Source organism: Medicago truncatula, chromosome 3 (genome assembly GCF_003473485.1).
Source record: "Medicago truncatula cultivar Jemalong A17 chromosome 3, MtrunA17r5.0-ANR, whole genome shotgun sequence".
NCBI lineage: Eukaryota > Viridiplantae > Streptophyta > Magnoliopsida > Fabales > Fabaceae > Medicago > Medicago truncatula.
In genome coordinates this window covers 45,453,855-45,467,345 of record NC_053044.1, presented here as the reverse complement: position 1 = coordinate 45,467,345, position 13,491 = coordinate 45,453,855, and the positions used below count along the sequence as shown (strand labels likewise).

The 13,491-nt window shown below is 31.9% G+C and overlaps 2 protein-coding genes across 2 annotated transcripts; one reads left to right on the top strand and one right to left on the bottom strand.

Moving 5' to 3' along the window:
• Positions 1–3,277: 3,277 nt before the first annotated feature.
• On the top strand, positions 3,278–8,199 carry LOC11415370 (molybdate-anion transporter). The gene is made up of 8 exons (XM_003602257.4): positions 3,278–3,592; positions 4,309–4,453; positions 4,544–4,712; positions 5,734–6,004; positions 6,273–6,538; positions 6,637–6,852; positions 7,135–7,237; positions 7,738–8,199. Exons 1-8 carry the CDS (start codon positions 3,442–3,444, stop codon positions 7,794–7,796), a joined length of 1,380 nt encoding a protein of 459 aa, XP_003602305.1. The 5' UTR covers positions 3,278–3,441; the 3' UTR covers positions 7,797–8,199.
• Positions 8,200–10,705: 2,506 nt separating this feature from the next.
• Positions 10,706–13,235, bottom strand: LOC11437924 (uncharacterized). Its single transcript, XM_003602256.4, has 3 exons — positions 12,966–13,235; positions 11,648–11,807; positions 10,706–11,272 (listed from the first exon to the last, which is right to left on the bottom strand). The coding sequence occupies exons 1-3, from the start codon at positions 13,042–13,044 to the stop codon at positions 11,023–11,025; spliced, it is 489 nt and encodes a 162-aa protein (XP_003602304.1). The 5' UTR covers positions 13,045–13,235; the 3' UTR covers positions 10,706–11,022.
• Positions 13,236–13,491: the final 256 nt, after the last annotated feature.

Sequence of the window (13,491 nt, the reverse complement as noted above, 5' to 3'; positions counted from 1 at the left end):
ATTAGAGATGGAGGAAGATAATAGAGTATATCACTGAAACTCTGAGTGCACATTTGTAACCATAGTCAAAATAAAATACTCTATCTATTTTAAAATAAGTGTTGCTTTAACAAATAAATTATTTTAAAATGAATGTCGTTTTACATTTTCAATACAATTTTAAATTTTTTTTTAAACTTTATCCTTAATAAATACTCAAACTTTTTTCTTTCATACAATTTTCAATGCAACTTTAAGTTTGTCTTGTTCTTATAAAATAAGGTTATTTTAGAAAAATTGCTATGACATCTGACTATTTTATTCTATTCTTTAATCCATATGCAATTGGCTAAATCGACACTCATTTTAAAATGGAGAAATTGCCAAATGGATCTCATCAATTTTGGAAAGAGGGACTAGGGAGGGGTCCACCGCACATTAGCACATTATCCATTTATAACTTTGGCAGAGTACTAGATCCGAGACAACGCCGCATGGAGCGTTTCTCTGCCGCGCCACAGCCAATTACCACCGACAGTATCAATTTCTTCAATTGAATATTAATCAGCCGTTTAATAGAACGCCACGTGGTACCCAATCTCAGTTAAGGGACGATGATTACCATATCAACAGTAAACCGCGTCGTCGTACATTTAATTATCCTATGCTATGCAACGTCACCCCTCCCAGATTCACGCGTCTTAATATTTTATTTTTGCATTTTCTTTATTTTATTTACACCTTCGTCCAAACAAACAAAAAATAGGGTCGAAAAATTGAAACGAGGATTGTAAAAACGAGTGCCCATAGTATACCTATTCCTTAATACAAAATATTTTAAAAGAAAAATATCAAGTATAGTATTTATGAAAAATGGTTAATCTATTTAAGTAAATTAAACATTTAATATTAAATGCACGATGAATATTTATTGTAAAAAAGGAAATGTACAATGAATACCAAATTTTACAGTAATTTATTGTTTTTTGGGTAGGATAACATTAAAAAACTTCTATATTTTGAATCCTAAATAATGTATACATTTATTAACAATATTTGAGTTTTTTATTTAAAAATTAAATACAATAAAAATTTTACTTTAAATTCGTTAATCATTATCTTGACAGCTACTAGTAATATGATGATTTTGATGCAAAATAATTCTTTGATACAAAAAAAGTTACTTTTTGTGCTTATGTAAATTGTTTTTTTAGTTCCCTTTTAGGGAAGAAGAGCACACAATCTAGAATTTGAATAGAGAGATAATTTAAATCTGATAAATAATTATATTAGATTTAGTATAAAAACATGGGTCTTGCAAATGCCCTAAGAGTGTGTTTGGATGGGGGAATGTTTTGAGGGAATGTAATGTTTTGAAGGAATTTAAATACCTTGAGGTGAATTTCATTGTTTGGGTAATAGTTTGAAGAATTTTCAAAATGATGAAAATTTATGAAGTATTTTGTTCAAGTTAAATGTAGAGAATTTCAAATGACACCTAAAAGTTAAGAATTTCAAAATTCTTCATTGTCATGTTTTTTCAAATTTTACATTTTGGTCCTCAAACTTTCCAAAATTTTCAATTTGACCCCAATAAATTTATAAAAAATTGCAAATTGACCCCTCAAATTTTCCAAAAATTATAATTTGGCCCCTCAAAAAATTTGAAATTTACTAATTGACCCCTAATTTCATTTTTCAAATTTTGCCCAAAAAAATTGAAATTTATAAAAGTTGCCCAAAAATGATGACAATAAATTTTTTTTATTACTCCATCCAAACAATAGTATTTAAGAATGAAAGCAATTTAATTGAATCATTTGAATTACCTAGAATTCTAAATTCTTCAAAATTTCTCAAATACTCCATCCAAACACACTCTAAGGGCAATGGTTAAGGATTCCATTAATAGAAATTTTATATTGAAAATACAAATCTTTACTTTTTTCTTAACAATAATTAGACCATTTTTAGATGCAAACTTACTTATTGTAGTACTTTAACCAATGCCCAAAAGGCAATGGTAGCATTCTCCTTAAAACATATATTGAAATATTTAGTATTTTAGGTTGAGTATTAAAATATTTCAAATTATGTATTAAAATTATTTTGATTTTGATTGAGTATCAAAATATTTCAGATTGTATATCAAAATATATTATATTGTGTACCAAACTATTTTATATTGAATACCAAATTATTTTAGATTAATTACCAAAATATTTTTGATTGCCTTCCAAAAAATTTCGACAAAACTTGAGGATTAAGAAAAACACTTCTGGATAATCTTTGAATTAGTTATTTGATTTGACATTTTCAGATAAAAAATAATTATTTTCAAGAAAATTTCTAACGAGTACCCCGATACACTCTTTAAGAATTTTAAAATAAGATTTTTTTAATAAAAAAATCAAATATTTAAAATTTTAATGTATAAATTATACAAATTTTTTTAAAAAATTACCATTTAAAATCTTTTAAAAGTGCTCAAAGAACACTCGTTAGCATTTTTCTTGGATAAAGGGAAATGCTAAATATATACCCCGAAGGTACACCCTAAAATATACTAATTATTTATATTTTCAGGGAATGCTTAATTCGTTCATAGAATTATTTATCATTTAAATGTACACATTCTATTATATAAACACTACTAATATGTGTGATCTATCATACATATTTTGTTCAACTCACACAACACTAATTATATGCAATATGAGACTTTATAGTTAGAGTTTTGGTCTTTCAATTTTCGCATTTGTTCCAACATAAACAAGTTTAAATGCGTTGAACTCCAATAATTCGGTCACATAGAGAGACTTGCTTATCACCCACAAATAAGTCATTACCTTAATAGCAAGAGTTGAACTCACCCTTAGATGTATTAATCAACTCTTTAATCTACAATCGAAACCTTCAATTTGAAGGTCTTAAACGGGTCCCATTTGTACACATCACTTTTTTATTATTTTTTAATAACAATTTCTAATAAGTACTCATTCACTCCAATGGAGACATTCCGGCAAAAAGTCTAAATGGATCCAATAACTAACTCTTCCTAATTTACATTCCACCATTAACATATTATTTTAATAAAAAAAGTGTGTGGGGACTACTAAAATATGAGGGTCTTATATTAGACCCTTGATTTTGGAAGACCCCCAAATTTTTTTTCCAATAGAAAGTATTTGGTCTTAAATGACGAAGATCTCACCAATGCTTTAAGAAATTACAAAAAGAGACAACCGTTTATAGGCAATTTTATCCAACACACTCATCACAGCTGATTACAACACCCATCACAAAACCACTATATAACCTTCTTCACCCTTCTCTCTCTCTTCATCTATCTTTCATACCACTCGTGTCTCGTGGTACCATCTCACACAAATCTTACAAACACACTCTGCAAGAGAGACTGGGATCCAATCCAATTTGACATTTCTCTTTTAACTCGCGATAATGGAGTTGTTCTTCTACCTTGTCTTCGGTGGATTAGCCGCTGTTGTTGCTGTTCTCGAGCTTAGCAAAAACAACAAAGATCGTATCAACACTTCATCTCTTTTCAATTCCTTCAAGAACAATTATCTTCTCATTTATTCTCTTATGATGGGTCGGTAGATCTCTCTTTTCTCTTTTAGATCTCTTCTTTTTCTTTCTCGATCTGTTTTTTTTCAAATCGATTCAATGTTCGTGTTAATCGTGATCGCGTTCTTCTGTTTATTGTTTCTTTCGTGAATCGTGATTGATAGAATTATTATTATTATTATTACTACTAAAGGAAAGAAAAAGCGATTTTTTGTTTTTATTTTTAAATTGAATTTGGTGTGAAAACAATGTAATTGAAATGGATCTTAGCGTGATTTTGAAATCTGAATGGACAATGATTCTTTCTTTTATGATTTTCTTAGCTTTAGTTGCTTGTGATAGTAGCGATGTGTTTTTTTCGATCTTTGAAATTGTGATTTTTACTCTTTTTCTTTGCTTTTTGGTTTCTAAATTGTTGTTTACACTATACTTTGCTTATTTATGATTTATTTACTTTATCTTTTTCTATGATTACTTTTATATTTTTTAATTCAAATGTCGTTTTCATTATTCGAATTTTAATGTTGGATGAGATCGCACTTAAACTGTAAGTTTTTGAAATGAGTTGATTTGATTATATTTTATGTTTTGATCTGATTTTAGTAACTTTTTCTGATTACCAAGTTATACTTTAGATGACACTGTTGTTGGTGTACATATTACGTAATCGGAAGATAGTAATTGTTACTAGAGATGTTAGTTTTTAGTGATCTAATAGGTATCTTTTTTGTATGGCTATAGCTGGTGATTGGTTACAAGGTCCATATGTTTACTACCTATACAGTACGTATGGATATGGAAAAGGGGAGATCGGACAACTCTTCATTGCTGGATTTGGGTCTTCGATGTTATTCGGAACAATTGTGGGATCGCTTGCCGACAAACAGTGAGATGCATTTTTGTTTTCTAATTGTTGTTTTGCTAGACATATATCATAGCATTTTTTAGTATCTTATACTTCTAACTATGAAATCAGGGGCCGGAAGAGGGCTTGTGTGACTTACTGCATAACCTACATTGCGAGCTGCATCACCAAGCATTCTCCTCAATACAGAGTCTTGATGTTGGGCCGTATCTTGGGTGGCATTGCCACTTCACTTCTGTTTTCAGCTTTTGAGTCGTGGCTAGTTGCTGAGCATTTCAAGGTGAGGACTAATTGTTTGTTTTTCAAGTTGTCTGCTCTTTATTATCAAATTTTCTCTTGATATGTTGACTTTATACACATAGAAAGTGCCTTGTAATTTGAAGGTGTTCATTGACATGTAAATATGTTAATAATTTTTTTTTTTATCTGTATATGGAGGCTGTAAATGTCTTGATTAATAGTTATTATAAGCGCCACTGAGAAGAGTAGGTTATATAGATCCTCTAAATGATAATATTAGCTTGATTGTTTTTGAACAAAAATTCAAATTGTGCCAATGTTGCATGTAATACTTAATATGTAATTATATTACATGAACTTAATATGTCATTCTAAACAGAACTAGCTACTATTTGATAGATCTTACAAGTTACAACTACAAATTTTGAAAATGGGTTTAGACGTGGATCATTATGTTTAGTAATAAGGATAGTTGTATATTTGTATTCTTTATGTAAATATCAACTATGTGGTGTAGTGGAGTCATTGAGACATGGTTTTCGGTGTATACTTGTTTCTTTTTGTGACTCAATATACACAAACACACTAGTTGCTATAGGACAACTTAGGCACGGTTTAATTTAAATGCTGCAGTTCACTTAACGAAACAATTAAGGTAGAGGCAATACAGTTTGATGGCACCTGAAGTTTGATATCTTCATTGCTTGTTTTAGGTTTTCATATCCAATATAGGGTCCTGTAGTTGTTTGTTCTGCTTCATATTCTTACCTGTCTACTTCTAGAAACTCATGTTTTCTGAATCAATGTGTTCCTGCAAACTAGGTTCATTACAAAAGATGTTGATTTCTGGGGTTTATAAATTTATTATATCCCTCTAAACAAGATAAACATGCATTTTACAATATCCTCCAAGTGGCCAACTTAGTGACTTTTGCTCATCAGAATACAATTCTTACCCCTAAAATCTGTGACAAAGGGTTTTGTTATTTACCTTTGTCTTGATTCCTTCATTTTGTATTTTGTACTGATGAATCTCAATTTTTCCCACATGAATCTATCAGAGGGGCTTTGATCAGCAATGGCTATCATTAACATTCTCGAAGGCTATATTTCTTGGAAATGGTCTTGTTGCCATTTTTTCTGGGCTGTTTGGAAATGTCCTTGTTGATACATTGGCTCTTGGACCAGTGGCCCCCTTCGATGCTGCTGCAGGTTTTCTTACAATTGGTATGATTGTCATATTATCTACATGGACAGAAAACTACGGTGATGCTTCTGAAAACAAGAGTTTGCTCGCCCAATTCAGGGGTGCTGCTGTGGCCATTGCTTCTGGTATATTTCTTACCTTAGTTTTATGTCATTGTTTATACAGTGGTTCAGTACTATGAATTTGAAGTTTGAAACTCTTAATGTGTGGCATTAATCTGCATAAGTAGCGGGCTGGTCAACATTTTTTCCTGGGAGTGATGTATGTTGAAATGAACATATTCATTTTGTCTTTCCTTATTTTGTTATCATTATTTTATTCACTTGTCTTGTATTTTGTTCATTTCCCAGTTCAGACGTTCATGAATTTATTATTACATTCATTGTGTTTCAGATGAAAAAATAGCCTTGCTTGGTGCCATACAGTCTCTCTTTGAAGGTTCAATGTATACCTTTGTGTTCCTATGGACTCCTGCGTTGAGCCCAAATGATGAAGAGATTCCCCATGGTTTTATTTTTGCAACATTCATGCTATCTTCAATGTTGGGAAGCTCACTTGCATCTAAGTTGATGGCTCGTTCTTCATTCCGTGTGGAGAGCTACATGCAGATTGTTTTTGCAGTTTCTTCTGCTTCTCTATTGCTTCCCATTCTTACCACTGTATGCTATTCTTCCAACATACCTTCCCCCACCTGTTAGTATTGTGATTTACATCTCACACTATTCTGCAATATTTTGACTTCGTTACTGTGGAACAGTTTTTTGCAGTTCCTACCAAAGCAACAGGTGGTAGTCTCTCATTCGCCGGGTGCATTCAGCTTTTGGGTTTCTGTACTTTTGAAAGTTGTGTTGGCATATTCTGGCCATCCATTATGAAGATGAGATCCCAATACATTCCTGAGGAAGCCAGGAGCACCATCATGAACTTTTTCCGCATTCCTCTCAACATTTTTGTGTGTGTTGTGCTGTACAATGTATGTTGCACAATCTACAACTCAGATATAATGCTTGATCTTAAAAAATCTAACCCACTTTTATATTGCACTAATTTGAACCCGGAATTATAAACCCTTTCCTAAATACCACGTCTGGGTGGACCAGTCATATTGTTGAATTCTACACTTACAGCCCCTTTTTTGCAAAAAACAAAAGATATTAGCTCTCTTCATCTGCATCTCTCTCTCTCTCTCTCTCTCTCTAACTGTTTATTTTTTTCTCCAACTGTTTAGATCATTTGTTTATTTTTTTATGTGCAGGTTGATGCATTCCCTATCACTGTTATGTTTGGCATGTGCTCAATTTTCCTCTTCATGGCTAGTATCTTACAAAGGCGACTGCTGGTGATTGCAGATAAGCCAAGTAAGACCCTCACACTATGATCTGTTGCTTATGTTGAATTTGTACCGCAATGGGATCAAAACTTATTTATGCTACAATCCTGTCACTGTGACAAAGATACAGTTTTAAGTTATAACTGCTTCTTATTTGAGAAATTGCTCGTACACCTTTGGCTTTGTGTACTGTTCATGCCCTTGTGTTATCTATCCTGCCTCAAGCTATTTTTGGTAGATCTCTGATACTGCAGCAAGGCCAAACATGTTTCAAGCTAGATGATTGCCCACTTTGGTTAATTGGACATGTTTGTTTTGCCTTTAAGTAAAGTCCATGGGTTGTTTCTTTGCTGTTAAGGCTTGCCCTGCCTATCTTATCTGGCATATCAACACATGGCAATATGAGTGACATGATCACCAGCTACACAAACCAAATAAATTTTCTTTACAAACAATATTTCCCATTTTCATATAAAACAACTAAAAATGTTCTTAGCGCTGACATTTTGTTCTTTTGTTTGAAAACAGAAACCGAAGATTGGCAACTCAAGGAAAGGGACACCGAGTCAGAGCCATTGAACCTGTAATTGATTATTAAGTTTTGGGAAGGCACTGAACGCTGCTGCTTCAGCCTCACATAATGCAGTTTCTGTCTAAACTGTGTACTACGCAATTTGAGTGTGAAGGTAAATCTGGTGCCCACCAACCAAGTGAAGGGATTCAAGCTATTAAAGGATCTGTGGGTCAATTTCTTTTTAGTGTTTCTGATTATCAATACTGTAGTACGTTAGATTTCTATTGCCTATTATTTTACTTGAGGAGAAATCTCCATTTTGGTATTAGTTCTTACTTATGTCAATTCTTTTGGGGCGGGATCTAAGTTTGTCTCGTTGGGAATAGTATATGTACCCTTTAATTGTCTTAATTTTGTAATTTGTAATGAAACTACTCTACATTTAATCGATGCAGCACTAAATCTTCATTTATTTACCCTCATCAAACTTGATAGGAGTAGTGCTTTTGATAGTTTACAACTTCGAGCATGTGCTCACGAATGTAAAGATGCTCTCGATCCGTTTAGAGTGGTTATTAGTAGTATTATAATGAAAAGGGAAATGTTAAAGAGTGCCCTTGGGACATTGGTTAAGAGAACATAAATAGAAATAATTTGTTGAAAAATGGTGAAAAGTGTTAAATTCAACTTTATAAAAGTAAAAATGTTGTAATTTTCAAAGCAAAACTACTACTTTTAGTTTCCTTAACCATTGTCTTGAGTGCATTGGATAGCAAGACCCTAATGAAAAGGGGCTATTCCCTTATAACATAGACAAACAATGGTTTGGATCTAAAGGCTTAATTACACTTTTGGTCCTTGCATTTTGACCAACTTACGAAATTGGTCCTACCTCTTTTAAATCGAACAAAATCGTCCCTAACTATATGTTTTTTTGCAGTTTTAGTCCTACTCCCTATTTTCAACTCTAGAAACGTACATAATGATAGATTTAGTTCAACCACCTATGCTCAACCATGAAATAAACAAGTAATAAATTATGTGGGTACAAGGAATCTACTTTGTTCAGCACACAAACCAAGAAAAACCCTAATTTCTAAGACATGTTTCAGGTATGTAACATGTCTCGGAAATTATGTTAGTGTGATGAATAAAGTAGATTCTTTGTACCCACATGTTTTATTATTTGTTTATTTCATGGTTGAGCATAGGTGGTTGGACTAAAACTGTCATTTCTGTTCGTTTATGGAGTTGGAAATAGGGAGATATGACTAAAACTGCAAAAAAACATATAGTTTAAGGACGATTTTGTTCGATTTAAAAAAGATAGGACCATTTTCGCGAGTTGGTCAAAATGGTAGGACCAAAAGTGTAATTAAGCCTATTCTAAATACAAATGATTTTTTTTTAGGCTAAATTGTATTTTTGGTCCCTTAACTATTTAGGTAGTATCACTTTGGTCCCTTAATTAAAATTTGATCCCCTAACTTCTCTCCATTACACATTTTGGTCATTTCCGTTACGTTAGTTTTAATTCAAAAACGTTAGGTTTTCTTCGTCTTCTTCTCCTCTTTTTCATCTTCATATCATCTCCATCAACCTTCAACAACAAGAATCCCAGAAAAATACCAGAAGAAAATGAAGTAAACCTAACGTTTTTGAATTAAAACTAACAAAAATGACCAAAATGTGTAATAGAGAGAAGTTAAGGGACCAAAATAAATTAAATTTTAATTAAGGGACCAAAACGATACTACCTAAATAGTTAAGGGACCAAAAATGTAATTTAGCCTTTTTTTTAAGGGAAATGCTGCTCTTAAGGCACAAATTAACATGACATTTTTTTAATGACTCGATTGTCTAACAAGCTTGAGAGAATTTAGTCGTGTAATTTTTCAATTGACGAGGCCAAAAGTAATGGTTAAATCTTACATTCAATCTCAAAAAATGCCATTCAAGTAAATGATCTTGGAATTTTTCCCTTTTAGACCCTATTCTCACAATAATATTACAAAAACTAATCACTTCCTCTCAAAAAAAGAAAAAAACTAATCAAACTTATACATTTGATATTAAGTGAATAGGTAAACTGATGTTCAAAATTGTGAACATTGACCAAAATTATATCCATGTTAACTTTTTAATTTTGGAGAGGTTCCATGTTAACTTTTGTTATTAGAATGTGTCTATTGTTTATTCGATTAGGCTGGCAAAAAATGAATGTGTCTATTTTCACATAGACCCTACATTAATTTCACATCAGCTGGTGCCATTTCATACCAAACTCTAGAGCTGTCACTTTGGAATTCAAACATGGTAAATACTTTTTCCCTCTTGGTAATATTTTAGCATACAATGATGTAGCATTGATGTAAGTTCTATGTAGAAGATCGCATGTTTATTTAGTGCGCCACATCATAGTCTCAAAGATTGGAATTCAATGAACATGCCATATAGATTGATGCTATACAATTTCAAGAATGTATTTGTCAATTCATAAAAAATTAGAGACTATTTTAACTTATTATAATGATTTTAAGGATTAATTTGTTTATTCACTTCATTCAATTTTAAGCTATCAATTTTGGTGACACGTGAAATAAAGGGGTCCATAAGGTCCTAATTGAGAGAAGGATCATTAATATCAATCAATAATATTTTTATTTCTCAAACTTTATATAAATCTCAATTAGGATCCTAGGGAACCTTTTATTTAACGTGGCACCAACAATCTTATATAGATTGCTCAAGAGACAAGCTTCAAATCCCCTCAAAGACAATTGCGAAATGATTGTTAATATCAATCAATAATATCTTTATTTCCCAAACTTTTTTTTAATAAAAAACCTGTAAGATTTATATAAGATTTTAGATTACAGCTAGTGAAGGGAAAAGATACACTAACAATCTAACATAAGCACACAACTCTCTTATATATTGATAATGAAGTGTCCACCCTTGTAATTAGATTACACGGCATAATGGTCTACAAGTATAACTTTATGACAGCATAAACACTACTTGTCATTTGTGTGATCCTTGTCTGCAATACAATTTAAATTCTGCAAAATAACTGAATATACAATTTAATTACGAAGCACTAATACCACAATTTTTTATACATACATATGACCAATATTGTAGTAAGATATCACTGAACACAGAATGTTTGTGTTAAACATTTTTACGCTATCAAATTATCAATACATATTTTATTAAACAAGCATATACATAAATAATGCTTACATACAAAGAAGTTCCACTGTGAACTTCACTATTGGGTTGAATGGTAGAGATGGTTATATCACACGGCTGCGTTTGGCATCAACAGAAGCAGCTTCCAAATCCCCAATGAAAAAAAGAATTTTGTCCAAAATTCCTCGACATGATCTCTCTTCAGCTACAGAGCTTTCTCCAGTGAAGTCCGTTTCTGAACTAGAAGTATGACCAGATAGTTGTCGCCGATATTTTCTTGAACCTAGATATCGTTGTACCTCGCCTTGGTGAACAAGATAGTAGTCACTTCCTTCTCTAACAATCTTCAAACCCCTATTTTGTGAAGAATTAAAAACGTCATTCCCTTTGTGTCAGAGTTAAATAATTGTTTCCACACACTACACTTTCTATTGTAAGATTGCAGACTTTATTTATTTACTAATGTCTGTCAGCACAGTTTTGAGACAATAATTTGTTATGTTGAATAACTATGGTTCATGCTAGATCTAAAGCAAATCCAGGTAAGAGGAAGCCAACACCAATGTTATATGTGTGCAGGAATTAGCAATTATGTTCATTTTAGAAAAAATTGGGGAAGCCGAAATTATTACTACTCTCAATCATCATGGCATTTAAGATGAAATATGAATATATATGTGTGCTTGTGCATGCCATACTACTCTCAGCAGAGTAAATAAAAGAACTTACAATCCAACTCGATCGCATCGATCTTGCGCCTCATATACTTCTTTCCATGATTTTGAACCAAGAGGAGCATAAAAAGCAGCATGATCTCCTCCCCATCTCTCCTTAAAAAGGTTTGACCATAGAGCATTGTCTGAGGCCATGAGCTTCCACTTCCTACAGACTGTAAAACAATTTATCAAATTCAAGGCTTATCCAAAATAAGGTAATAAACTCAGAATAATTTAGACAGAAGATTAAAGCAAAACTCGTCAAAATATCCTTTTTAGAGTGCGATATTTATTCATCGTTAACACTCAGTTGCCAATTACCAAATCGTCGGTTCTAACCTATGTGTAACATTACAAGGAAGATATGGAAAAATTAAGGCCAAACACCTCTTTTGGTCTTTAAGTTTGACAAAAATACCGGTTAGTCCTTTAAGTTTTCTAAGTTTCAAATATCGGGACAGATGCTGACAAGATTATAATGAACCATGGACAATTTGGATATGAATCTAAATGTTTACAATTTGGAACTACTAGGTACCTTGTTTATTATTTTTATATCATTATATTTATTATTAGATCAAAACATCCTTTTTTCTAGAAACATTAAAACTATGAGCTTCATCTACATGTTTCCGTTATCAGTCTAACCCAATATTATGATTTGATTCAATTTCCTGTAATCGGATAAAAAGGTGAACATCATATGTCCAATGTAACATAAAATCACAGTGATCTGTTAATCACTGATCAAAACAATAAAGATTGAATTTTAGAAGAAAAATGAATCAAGTCCATGCGAGCAAATTTTGGTCAAATTCCAGATCATAATGGAAGGTGAGGTTCTGTATTTCTTTGAAAAGCATGGTGAAAGTTAGAGTCTGGCCCAAGAAACATAGCGGTGTGTTTTATTGCTTCAAATTAAACTAGATTGACTGAAAACAGTTATTGGAATTGTATAACAAAATTTGTTGGATATCATGTAGGATTGACAGAGGTAACAGTTTTTAACCATTTCTTCCCAGAAAACAGAAACTATTCCTGTTTTCAATTCCATCAACACTGTTTTCTGATAAAGAAAAGTGTATCAATTTAGACATTAAAATTAAAGACAGAAATAATTTGAAAAAGACAGAACAAACAATGAACATATTTTAGACAGAACAAATCACATGATAAATTTTCATACAAATTCAGATCTAATAACAATATTTCAACCGATGGAACATGCAATGCAACTGATTTGAAATTCATAAGTCAACGGAATTCTAATACAAAATGATAATTTTTGAAACACAAAATATAAAAATGAAGATGGCATCATCATGACTGACCTTGTTGAGAAACAGCAAGATGGGTGTGGTCTAAGAAACAGAATATCTTCATACAGATTTCCAAAGGTAAGGTTTCCATTTTGAGGATTAGATTAAAGAATTCAGTTCATTCATGCAACAAAAACAGTAACTAGTTTTGTTTCAAGAAAGAGAAAAAAAGGTAGTAACAGTTTCTTTGGATTCTGTTTTTGTGGTCCTGTTTCTAATCTAATCTAACACTCTATCTATCTGTCTTTCGGTTGATTCAGCCAACCGCCTCCTCCTTCTAACAAGTCAGGATACTATTCGCAATCTCCATTTCCATTCGTAATAGGTTGACAAGTGGCTAAAAATTTCATGTTTTAATAATAATTAATGAAAGTGACTTTTGAACTCATGAAGGTAGGGTAACATTGGAATAGTAGCATTTATTAGGTTGTTTTTACTATACTTTTTCTTACATTTGAGATCATAATATTTTTTATTTTTTTCCTTACATTTGAGACCGGAGGAGTAATTAATCACACAAATTTATGTGTATATACTC